The 13,252-nt window shown below is 35.2% G+C and overlaps 1 protein-coding gene across 5 annotated transcripts in view; it reads right to left on the reverse strand.

Annotated features, from left to right (window-relative positions):
• The window catches only part of PLCL2 (phospholipase C like 2), a 103,468-nt gene that overhangs the window by 34,321 nt on the left and 55,895 nt on the right, over window positions 1–13,252 (reverse strand). For 2 of the 5 annotated variants that reach the window (XR_014183396.1, XM_082046160.1), the window contains exons 3-4: window positions 10,004–12,490; window positions 6,730–6,933 (exon numbers count right to left, since the gene is read on the reverse strand). Coding sequence is in view for 3 of the 5 variants with exons in the window: in XM_082046160.1 (XP_081902286.1) it covers window positions 6,730–6,933; window positions 10,004–12,490 (2,691 nt within the window). In the remaining 2 variants the exon portion in view is untranslated. Of the gene's footprint in view, window positions 1–3,521; window positions 3,611–6,729; window positions 6,934–7,030; window positions 7,743–10,003; window positions 12,491–13,252 lie in introns of those variants that run through there. The other 3 variants (XR_014183397.1, XM_082046162.1, XM_082046161.1) reach the window with 3 other exon arrangements.

Raw genomic sequence — 13,252 nt, forward strand, 5'->3', positions numbered from 1 at the left:
CTGCAGCTCTGCGTTTGTAAGCATAATTGCAACCTTCAGTTTAGAATGACTGTCCTGTTATAAAACAGGAAAATAAAAACTGATAATAAGCAACATAACCCTTTTTGAAGAAACTGCCCAAGCTATTCACTATATTTTCCATCAATAGTTTGTTTTCCATCAGTTTTTGTGACAGACTAACAACTACACCATCAGTAACTATTTAATCTCAAAACCCAGGATCTACAATTATTATAATTTATTAAACATGGGAAAAAACATTACCTGGGCTATTTGCAATATTAAATTGCAATGAATGATGTTTTTTTTCCCTTAGATCTCTTCACCACTGAACTACATCCATTTATTACCTAAATAAAGACAGTTCTAACTCTGCAGAGACTTGATAATGACAGTAAACATACTGTACAAAGCCAGAGGCAACAATGAAACTAGTGAGACAGTGTGTGTTATCAGTATTTAAATATTGCATTTCTATTGCCAACTCTGAAACTTACTGTTTTAACAGACATTATAACAATCTACCACTAAGACTGAGAAAATTGTTTAAACTCTAAGCATCCACATACCTCACACCTTGATGATCTTTCCAAATCTGGAGGCATCATTAAGTCTTCCATCTTTAAGAGTACTTGGCTATTTTAGCTAGGTCAAAGCTGCTGGAGTTATGCTACCATCCACTTACTGGAAAAATATACTCTAATGCAAAAATCAACACAAGCAACTGTATTTAACAGTTCTTTTCCTGTTGGAACATCAAGTTAAGTTCAACATTTACTCCAGCTATCAGAAATGAGCTGAGAATTTTAAAAGGCTAAAAATTTAATAGAAACTTTATTTCTACATTGAGCATTTGAAAAGGGACTTTGTGAAATGCTATTGGAAAATCCAACCAGACTAATCTTCCATGTCTCCATGCTTCTTGACTTCAAAGAACACCAAGAGATCAAAGAGCCCTTCACTTTATAAAAGCCGTACTGACTCTTGCCCAACATTACATTTTTCTCCATGTTTCCTCTCATTTTCTTCTTCAAAACAGCTTCTACCCATTTTCACAGTACAGATGTCAGCCTGTCTGATCTGTAATTTCATGATCTTCCCTGGAAACCTCTTAAAACATTGGCACCACACTAACAACTTTGATAGTCAGTTTTAAGTGAGAGGATACACACAACAATTAGCAGTTTGGATATATCTTGAGATCTTTCAGAACTCTTGAATGAATATCACCTCTTTCTGCTAATTTTTTTCTCAGTCATTTTGCTGGTCCTATGTAATATCTTCTACTGGCATTTCAGTTAGCAATGAATTCTACAAGTCCTTCATAAACAAGTGTTTCATTTGAAACCTTAATCTCCACAGGTAAATGTATGAATAAATTAATTTAGTGTTGTGGCATTATTTATTTTCCTGGAGCTTTCTTTTATACTTTGATCAACTAGTGGTCATACACACTCTTTGACAGGCTTCCTGTTTCCAGTATTTTCAGAAAAGAGTTACTGCTATTTTTAAGTCTCTGCAGGTTGATCCTGAAATTCTTCACTGTTGGCTTTCTTCTATTTTTTATTTAACCATGCCAGGGCTAAATATCTAACCTCTCTTCCTCATTTGCATGTGCCTTCAGCTTTCTGGAAGATGCCTCCTTCTTTTGAACAGCACCTCCTCCCCTTTTTGTCCTCTTCAAGTGTTTTTTGGTAGGTGGTATATATGTACTTCAAACCCCCGTGAAGTATCTTCAGAGCGTCTACAATGTCTGTTCTTTTGCCTACTTCTCTTACCTTTTTGTTTTAACAGTTCTTCATCATAATGTAGTTATGCTCTTAAGTATAAAAGCAAGGAATTAACAGCTTTTTAATCTTCTGTGCAAAGGCCAAGTTCTTTGCTTTGTAAGTCAGACGATGCTAAGAGTTAAACTGTAGGATGGAACACCCACGGAGCTGGACTCCAGAAGACATGGGTTCAAGAACAACATTCTGAGCCAACCAGGAATCAGAACACGGCTGTCACAGCCTATGCCAGTCACGTACTCCTCAGAAAATATACCAGATGGAAAAATCTGTATTGTCTTTGGGTGCACAAAGCCGACAGTGGTCAGAAGCTATCACGTGATTTGAAATAACAAGATCCAAAGATTGAGTTTGATTACAGGAGATTGGTGACCATCTTGAACTCAGCCTTCTCTGCCACAATCAGAAATTAAGCATTCAGATCAAAACAAAGGTACTCAAGAGTTAAAGGAACCTATTCATTCACTCAATTTTTGGAGATAAACTGGTAATTACCAGCACTGTATCTAGTACTATATTTTTTAGTTACCCCAGCGGTTTGCAACCTCAAACAGCAACTTGAGGAATAAAGGCTTCCCAGCTGAGCATCTGTGGCACATTAGTATGCTGAGATGAAGTAGTAAAGTCTTCATCTACTTGTTCTCTCAAGATACAATTCTATAACCACAGCAGAATGACTGAAATCCCTGTCACCATATTGCAAAGCAACCATAACCATGGACCTACATCAACAACAAGGTAACTAATACAGATTTTAAAAGCTAAGCATAACTCAAAAGAGATCTGCTAATCATTCTTTTTCAGGCCCTGTGAAAGTGGCAATGGATATATTCTTTGCTTCCTTCAGAATTATGAACTTCAATCTACCATGCCAAATACAGAAGTGCCCCACCCAATTAATCTATAGATATCAAGGTGAGTTTTAAAGGTAAAGAATATTTAGGGGTTTGAGCAATAGCTGAAGTATGGCAGGAGTATTAACATTTTACCAGTACTACTACAGAGCTACTAATCATCAAACATATGTTGTTTTCCAGTTTACTAGCTTTTCTGTATCTTGACATCTCCCATTTTCTTCATCTCACAACCCCCACCACCAATAAACACATCTCTGCTCTCAAGCCTATCCTTAGGGTATATATACAAAATCTATTAATCTTATTTGATTTCATTTGAATCAAATACAAACCTCCTATTCTGTAGACTGCAGACATTTTGAATTACATAACCTCAACGTTAAAAAAAATAAACCAAACCAAAACCACAACAACACAGAAACACCATCAGAAACTGTGAAAAAATAGACCTAGCAGCACTATCTAATTAGGGTTTAATAATATTTAATCTTAATTATTGTAACAGCATGACTTTATCTTCTTTCACCCAGGTAGAGTTCTCTGACTTTCCTGTCTTAGCTTTCCTCTTAGAAGCAAACATGTGCTTGCAAAGTTCAGAAAACCTTATCTTCATCAGCAGGGACACTTCATCCTCCACTACGGGCAGACAGAGACAGCCAAGTTCTCAACAATATCTGCTTCATTTGTACGATCCTCTAGCACATCTTTGCAGTGCTATTATACTCATCACTGAATAATGCTGCAGACTTAGGACAAGATAGTTGTGGGTTTTTTTCTCTTGTCATAGCATAACTTTTTACGGTTTACTTACTGTTTTTATCTTAAAGGTTATAAGACATTTCAAAAAAACATGCAATGGTGTGGAAGAGGCACTTGCCTTAACTCCAAGCTTCAGTCTGCAGCACTGATCAGTGATGGGTGTGATGACACCAACAGAGTGCATGCTGAAGGATCACATAAAGGAAGCTAAAGTTCATGAACGAGAGGGAAAAATAAAACATTGTTAAATGGTGTTAGGGTGAAAAATACTCAGGAGCCTGGAGAAGCTAGAGCAAAATACATAACTTAAACTTGTCTTTCTAAAAAATTCCTAGTTATATTTGTTTTTCATTATTCTGAAAAGACACCTCAGCTCCTGCAACATGGATGAAAGCAGAAAATCCTTGTATTTCCTAGGTAAACTTCTGGTTCCAATAACACTGGTGACAAATTACTTATTGAATTCAAAAATACAAGATTTTAACCCATGAACAGAACTAGCCTTTATCACTTATAGCTCCTCCATTAACATAGTAGTGAATGCTGACAACTTAAGCATTATGTGCTAATAGTTTACACGTAAAAAGAAACTATTATCTAGTGATAACCTAATTAACTTATTAGCATTTGCCTCATTGGTTCTTTAAAAATATATATATGTACCTGTGCCATGCTGAATACTTCTCACTTTTCCACATGCCCCTACAGTATTGCATAATTTGTAATTATTTCAATGTGGACCAACTGTGCCACTGTAAAGATCTTACATCCTTTCTCACTTAACAGAGCAACAAGGAGCCCTTTAAGCACTCCCAATGTAAACAAATTCTGAATTATTAAAAATCTTGGCTGAATATTGCTTTCTATGTTTACTATCATTTTATAAAAAGAAGAGTATTTCTGACAAAGAAGAATCCCTTCGTTAGCCAAAAATATGGTGATCCTGAAACAGCAGTACTTTGAGACTATCATTATGTGTCCCACATTAAGCATGCACACAAGGTAATAACAGCTTATGCATTTATGGCAGTAACCAAGGTTTATTTAATAAATATTTAACACAGTCCCTGTTCTCAACATGATTTCATACTTAAAGAGTACTTGACACACTGGAAGAGCATAGCTATATAATTTTGACCTGTATTGAGGCCTAAGCCAGCAGAAAATAAGACAAGGAGGTAATAATCACTCTGATCTACCCTTCCTTAATTCTGCATAAGGCTTCTCATTATGAAGCTGAATTTTACAGCCACCTGTTAATTAATCATATAAAAAAAATCGCTAAGCCAAAACCAACCATTGAGATAAAATGTGTCATTTTGAGGGCTCACTATAATAATTTATACCAAAACACACAAAAAGAACACATTCTGTGAGAGTATCAGACTCTAAACATCTGCTACTACAGTAAATATCAATATAAGAGTTAAGTAGCTTCACATCTTTCCTCCTCTCCTTGAGGGAAGGATGCCACTGGTTCACAACGTTTTCAGAAACAAGAGCTACCACTACAACTGCTATGGCTCACTTCATTTTCCAATATACCCTACAAATTTTAATTGCTTAAAACCTTCTGTCAAACTGGACAGAGTATTAGCAAGACCAAATTTCACAAATTGAAACGCACCTCATTATTTTAATTTATAAGTTTTATTTGATGAAAATAATATTAATTTTTACTTATGTTCAATAAAATTTAGAGCTAGAAGCACTAGTCTCTGAAATTAATTCTTTATTCTTTAGGGAAGATAAAATGTAAAAATGCTTTGAACATGTCACTAAGTAAATATTCTATTATTCTTTCATATGAAGAAAGAAAACAAACATTCAAATCATGTTTAGACTACAGGATATGGGAGAAAAAAATCATATGTGAGAGACAAAGAGCAAACCAGTCTTGGATTTTAAAGGATTCTGGAGTCATGAGGCACCTCTATCTAACTGACATTCAAACAAAAAATTTAATCCAGACTTCCAAAAGGATTTTAAGTATCTGGAATAGCTTAATAACTAATCAACAGCATCACCACATCAGAAAAAACTGCAGGCAAAGACATCTCCATCGACAAGACAGAACTTCATTACATACATGCTACAGGTATAATCCCATCAATCAAGCTTGTTCGCATCCTAATTATAGTGATATCCTGCAAGCTACCACTAAGAGGCTATACCACTGTCTTCTTGTAACTGTGCTACCATTCCGATCAAATTCTATTGTATTGACATAATCACCAAACTACATAAACTCTACCTAAACTGCTAATTAAAAATGAGTACTTTTTGGATTTTGGTCTAGAATTGTTCTAAAGCTGCTTATTTTTATCGCGCAGTTTAGAAGATATATATGAAACTGGGCTACTGGTTTCTTTTCCTTCATTTTCTTTCTTTAAATAGCAAGGACTGTTTTTAAAGCAGGGACTTGATCCTGCAAAGTGAGGTTTCTCATTTTAACACACAAAATTAATGCAATTTTTTCCTAGAAACGTTTACTTATTATCAGATGATATATTAACTTAAAGAAATCATTAAATAAATAAATAAAGGCTCAATTACTCTGTGCCAGATTACTGCAGTTTAAGTAAGGAGGACATTTCAAATCATACTCGTCTGGATCTTTCTTCCATACTTCAGCTTAATGCAAGGCAGATGTAAATCAGTATTTACTTAGTGTTTTAGTTCTTCCTGCCTTCTTGCAAGATGTTTCAATTTCCACTCTCTAAAGATACAATTTACATATTTACTGAAATATAAGGGCTGAAGTTAACATTACAACTGCTTACAGATGTAAAAATGCCTAATCAAATAAGATCTATAAGAAAGATATAGCAAAGAAAAACAAAAAAGCATGTGTAGAATTTAACACTTCAAGGTGCTTATAAACCTAAAATTCCTAAAAGCAGTTCCTGACATTTTTCTATTCTATGTTGAGTCAAAGCCAAAGGAAATCAAGGTCCACAAACTGGAAAATGTAAAGTAGCAAATTAATATAAGAGGTTTATTGACATGCAAAAAGCTTCAAGTTACTGCAAAATAGGTAAATTAATACATCCTCTTCACATTAAATCCTCTTCATTATAACCACTTTGCCTTCTGAAGTGTACAAACACATATTTGCATGCAGTATATTAATCTCCATGTTTTACTCAATATGAAAACACTCTCAGTTGCTGTACATTCATGGAAATGACTTTCAAGCCTATGTAATGAAGCATGAAGTAGGAAGTCACAGGTTAAAATGACCTTTCAAAACAGACATGGTACTGTATATTACAAAAAGAAAGGCTTTCAGATAGCATATAAAATAACCGCAAAGGACTACTCACCATGTCATATGCTGTTACAATCTTTTTCAAGACCTCTGGAACAATCCCTTGGAGCTCCATAGTCGGATACTGATCATTGAGATTCAGTACTACCAAGGGTGTATTATCCGGCCCAACCAAGCGCGTAGACACTGCCAAAATGCACTGCATAAGATTTGCTACAGGAGAGAGGCCACATAATTCTTTGAATGAAACTACTGCATTCTGCAAAAAGGAAAGAAAGAGTTTCCTTTACAGTTAAATATGAATTTTAATGTCTCATTCTTTCAGGATAAAATACTTCGTTATAGCTGAGCTACAATGTGGAATCACCACAGATTTTCCCTGAAGAACTGCTCGTTTTCCAAAGCAACCAGTATTACACATCTATTTTACCACAAATGTTAAAAATTCAAACAGAATACTCGCCATGGGAAAAAAAAAAGTCTATTAAGAACAAGTATGTCTGGTCTCTATCAGAACTAAAAGTAACCATGCAAATAAAGGAATTCTAACACATACTGGTTACATATTTTGAAAAATTCTAAAAGACATTGCAAAGTAATTCTTTAAATGTCACCAAGAGAAACAAAAAATTAGGTGTTGAATGTTCCAAAGAAGCAAAGTGAAGTGGAAGGAGGAATTAAGCCCATTTGTAACTTTAAACATATCTGAACTATAGTCCAGACGTGCTGTGGATCTGCTGGCTCCCATTTGGTGTGATTCGCAAACCCAGCACTCCATTACTGATGCCATCACAGCATCACACTTAGGTGAATTTTTAAGGTATTTTAATAGAAATACCAATTTTGTACCTGCCCCTAAAATTTATTATAGTTGTATTTTATATCCAATATGGCAGAATATAAGACCATACGTTTAAACGTGAAGAAAATTTCCAGTATTAGAAATACAATGTGACTCCAAGCAGCCACTGAAATTCCATGATGGGAATATTCTCAGCACTGTAATGAATTTATAATTTTATACCAAGTGGGAGCTGGTGATTTCTGGCAGGTCTGGAGTTTGTGTTCCTGTAGGAAACAAAAACAAAAACATGGTATATTTAAGTTACAAATGTGCTCAGTCCTCCTTTCTCTCATGTCTTAACCAAGTAGGATATCTGACTAGTTTTAGAACACAGATTTTCATTTTTAACCAAAACCACTTTCCATCTTGTTGGCATGGAAAGACTCCTCTCTGTGGACAAACTTCTCAGAGAGACATAATGTCAACCTTAATGCAAACAGGAATCAAACATGGAGCGTTTTGCTGTCCTTTTCTGACACAAAACACCCAAAGCAGACTTACATATTCACGCCTGAATACTAAATTACATCTACTACAGCCACAGTGTACTTTAGTAAACATTTAGTAGCATCTCATGTTATACTTTCATCAGTGATGAATATGTAACAAGTTACGACATCAGCTTTTGTCATGATAATGTAGTACCTAACCAAAAGAAAATAGGCTAGCTATGTGTATAAAGATCTAGAGAAACCACTGAACTCACTGCTGCACGCTTTCTTTTTTTCTATTCTTCCACCTTGTATTAGAAAAAAACCCCAAACCTTCGCTCTTTATAATCTGGCTTATGGGGACATTATGTATTTCTGTATCATAAAAATCATAACAATTTATAATGCAAAATTTCAGTAATACAGAAATTAGACAAATCTCACATTCCCTGACATAAGTTGATATTTATTTTGACTGGTTTATTTACTGTTACTAGCTGTACACCCGTAGTAACACAGTGTTTAAATTGCACACATTATTTAATCTGTCAGTAAAGCTATGCAAAACTAATATTCTCCCATGTTTCTAAAATATCTTCTGGATAGCATTTTGAGAAATAATAATGATGGATTTAGTCAATAGCACAACTTTCAAACTGATGGAATACATAAAATACTTTTTAGTAACTCATGTTCAAAGAAAACACACTGTAAAGCATGTTTTCTATTATATCCGTTCTGAAAAATACTACAGCACACACAGTAACGAGTAAAGAAGCTACAAAAACTGTATGTTTTCATTGTTTCCTCAGATCTTAGGTTATGCTCTTACTTGAAAGTTATCTTAAAATACAGAATCCTTTATAAGACGGACGCCTATCCTTCAATAGGTGAACTACAGGTAAAGTTCACTTAATATGTAGCTCATAAAACGAAACTTATGAGTCAAATATCATCCCTGTATTTTTTTAATAATCTTTTAGAACAGTAATTTCATATACCAAATGGAATGGAGGAGCTCCATAATGCTGTACTAATTCCTTCTTTTATATGAAGAAAATTTGTTTTAAAACTGAGTTACTATTAAAATCTCTCCAATATAAGATCATTCATGAAGAAAATTTTTCAACACTGATGTGCCTTTAAAATCCAGAATCAAGTCTCAGGCATCTCCTTTAATAGGTTTCCCCTTAAGGTTACATAAGAGGATTTAATAGGTCACTTCATTTGAAATGACTATGCTTAATTTTATTGATCACTGCTAGTATTCCATCAGAAGTTTATAGATAGTTAAAAGCTTTATTAAATAAACCACCACTTTAAAGATCACTTTAATCTATGTCTAAAAGGGTTTATTTGCCTAGAATCCTCATTGGAATCTCCCAAAAGGGCATTTTTCAAGTGGGATCTCTTGGCTTCCACAAAAATAAGCACCTCAGCCTGTACTTCTTCCTGAAATTCAATGTGTTTACTACACTAACATTTAAGGTAAGGTAATTTCTTCTAGAGGATGCCTTCTAATATCTTAGCGCTAATTACAAGTATTTCTAATGTTTGTTGCCAGAAGAATCGTGGAAAGCAAATGGTCTTTCTGAAAGTACTGCCTTCTATTGGGAAGGAGGAAAAAACAAAACCTCATTGAAACTATGCTAAACACACTTTCACGTATAAGAAGCTTTTTAATAAGTAGTAAAGTCTCCTTATTCTATCAGCTACATTTTCCTCTTGCATTCCTGTTCAACTTAATTTTCTAAAACTGAAATATTGCCATACCTTCCTCTAGTGTATATAGTATTCCTTTAGACACAGGACTAATCAACGGGCTTGAGTTCTAACACCAGAGTCGTATTTCCACTTGCACCCAACAAAATACACACATGCATCCAAGGTTACTTCAGCAGATGGTATCACCTAAAAGATTGCTTTGATACAACCCATTTTTTAAGCTATTCATCATTAGACTTAATGTAACTTACAAAATGCAGCTCTAAAAAACACATATTCCGTAAGCATCATACAAAAATACACACAAGAACTGATTATTAAAACTGTACCTGCATATTTTCTCTCAAATCTGTGGCATCTCGAATAGGCTGGAGAGCATTCTTGAACACTTCATCTATTGTTTTAATCCACAATGTTCTCATAGAAGCATATTCCCGTGATTTCTTGCCCTTCCTCACAGAGAGGCCCCGCTTATGAGGTTTCCCACCACCCCTGCGATTAGTAATGGCCACATGCACAAAGAGGGAAGCATGTGCTAAAACTTCACCAGTTAAAGACTGCAGAGGAACGTGCCGATAACCAGTCTGTAGACACTCAAAGGGAATAGTGTATTGCCCGATAAACTCATCCCCAATGTAATCATCATCCAGCACTACAAAACGCACCATAGCTAGTTCTGGTAAATTTATTTGAAATTCAAAACTTTCATCAAAAATTGGGTTATCCCCATTCTGATGCATAGTTTTCGTCCTTTGCTCTGCACAGTCAGCAGGGATTCCATGTATTTCAACATAGACATAAGGATCCACAACATCACCTTTGGCACCTGATCCTTTGGGTTTAGGAAAGTTTTGCCCACTGATGATTTTAATATGAAGCAGCTGAGGTGAAACTCCAGGCACGGTGTCTTTCGTATTCGCGCTAAAGAAGGACACTTCTTCTCTCATGATAGCAGGACGAAGGACATAACCACAGTTCCCATTTTGTCGAAACCAACCAATGTTAAGATCCATCATTAAGCCCGGTGTTTGAAAGTTCATTGCTACGATCTGACAACCACACTTCCAAAAGTCCTGGGGATTCATATTACTAGAGTCAATCCTCATTGGACTGGGAAAAACTCTGGCAAGAAAACGTTTGTTATAATTTACAAAGTCTCCTGGGTTTTCATTGGCATATTTGCTAGCAAGCACTTCGTTAAATGAGCACACTTCCCAGTACTTCTGGAGCTGAAATGAAACTTGAAACTCTTTGAACTGAACTGACTTACAAATGCTTACCAACTCGGAGAGTTCTTTGCAGAGCTGAAATCGTTTCCCCGTCATCGAGTTTTGCTGTTCTACCCCCTCTTTCCCCACTCTCTGTGACATTTCTGCTCCTTCATCTTCATCTGTAACATCTCCCTCTAGTCCAGAACAATTAGAGGAAAGCTTCTTTGCTTTAATTAGTATTTTCCCTTTCAGTGATTCCGGTGATGGAAGATAAGTCTCTTCAATGTTTGGAGACTGTGTATGTAGTTTGTCCCCCAAAATTTTCTTCATGTGTTGTACCATCACTTTCTGCTGCTTAATAGAACAATGATTTTCTAAACACAAAATAAGAGGGTATTCTGAAGCAAAAAATGCATACTTGTTAATAATGTCAATCACGCTACGGAAGACAATCTGCGATGTCATTGTATGTCCTGTGTAAATCACAGGCTCATTATCCGGACCATCCCATACATCCAGTTCAACGCTACGACAACCCATTTTAAGAGCACGAATGTAACCTGTGATGTCAGAAGGCCCTCGAAACTGATCCTCTATCAAATACGTATTATGGGATGAATTTATAAAATAATGAGATAAAGGTTGTTTCATATCTTGACAAACTTTTTTATGTTCTGGATCAAATATGTGGCAGTCTGGTGACGTAAGGTAATTCGTAAACCCATCTATAGAAAGACAACCCTTTTCCTGGCCTTCTTTGGCTGGCTCATATTTCTGAATAATTTCAAGGCTTATTTCTTCCGTGACGTGTGCCATACCCTGTTCTGCTTCTAGAAACATCATGAGGTCCTTGGTATCAAGAAATTCTTTATTGCTTGAAAACTGAACTAATAAGAAATAGATTTCAGGTCTGGTACAAAGCTCATGAAAAACTTCAATAAACTCCTCTTTTGTTACTTCAGTACCAGTTTTTTCCTTGGACCTATGTAACTCCTTGAATTTTAGTTCAATTTTATTAGTTTTTAGACCTGGATTTAAGTCTTTTATAAACTGTACAGCATTACACAGGGGTATATGTCCCAAATTATCTACATCGGATTCACTGAACATTTGTGAAAGCCATGAAGTCCGCATATTATCTTGAGTACTTTCTATCATATCTAGAGTATGCTTTCCATAAGAAATCAGGTATCTTAAGCCAGTAACCCAAATATTTGCAACGTCTGCTGAGTTAGCAACAAGATCTAGTGACTCATAGTTTTCTCCATATATAATTGAAAATGCACAGTCTTCTGATATCTGGTCATATATTCCATTGCTGCGAAAAATATCTGTATTTTTTCCCGTTCTTACTTCTTTGATTGATTTAATATCAATCTTTGCTTTCTCAGAATCCTTTTTTGAAGGTTCCCAGCGTAGAGACTGCATATCTGCATCTAGAAGAAAGTATCGGTGATACACCCTGGAGTTGGATCGAATCTTTTTGAGCTCAGAGCCTTCGACCATCGCATTTATACAGTCACTTGCACTGCTGATCTTTTTCTCAGTTGGCATACTGCTGAATGACACAGTCTTTTTCCGTTCTCGCTTTTGTTTCGTACCATCCTGGTAAACAAGGAGAGGGAAAAAAGAAAACATGTATCAGTATGATTTTGCTCAACACTGAAATAGGTTTCAACTTACAGCTGAAAGTTCATTAAGTAATTCAAAAAGGTCTAGCATATGTGTGATAACCAGCAAGATAGCATTTCTATTGGAATTAAAAAAATAAAAAATAAAAAAAACACCAACCTGATAATGGCTTAATGTTTGTTCTTGGTTGTGTAACTGATCTTCCAGGGTCTTTTTTTTTTTAATATTTTGTTTGAACAAGAAATTAAACAAAGCAAGATTTGAATGCTAATGAAATAATAATGCTGTATAATTCCTTTTTTTTCAGTAATAACCTACTTACAGAGATAAAGGGTTCTACAGCTAAGACAGTAGAAAGTAAGATTTCCTCTGAGTCCTTATACAGTCCTACAGATATTTGCTAAACTTTGTCAGTAGAGAATCTAAGGCTTTAATACCATGCTGACAGGGTCCTCATGAACACCAGACAAATGTTAATACACACTTGACTACATGAAATACATAGGACACGGCCATTAAACTAAAAGAAAATAACTAAAAAAGAAAAAATAATGTAATTTAGCTAGCTCTATTTGCTTATGTACAATCAATCTCATGAGATAAAAATGAATTTCAGAAAACTCTGTGCTTTCATTATCTGCATTTTCTGAGACTAAAAAATCTTGTGGTTTGGGGTTTTTTTAAAAGCATCGTGTGTCTTGATAAGCTAACTTTTAGTCCAAAATAATACTTCCA

Source organism: Streptopelia decaocto, assembly GCF_964273445.1.
Source record: "Streptopelia decaocto genome assembly, chromosome: 2".
Classification (NCBI taxonomy): Eukaryota; Metazoa; Chordata; class Aves; order Columbiformes; family Columbidae; genus Streptopelia; species Streptopelia decaocto.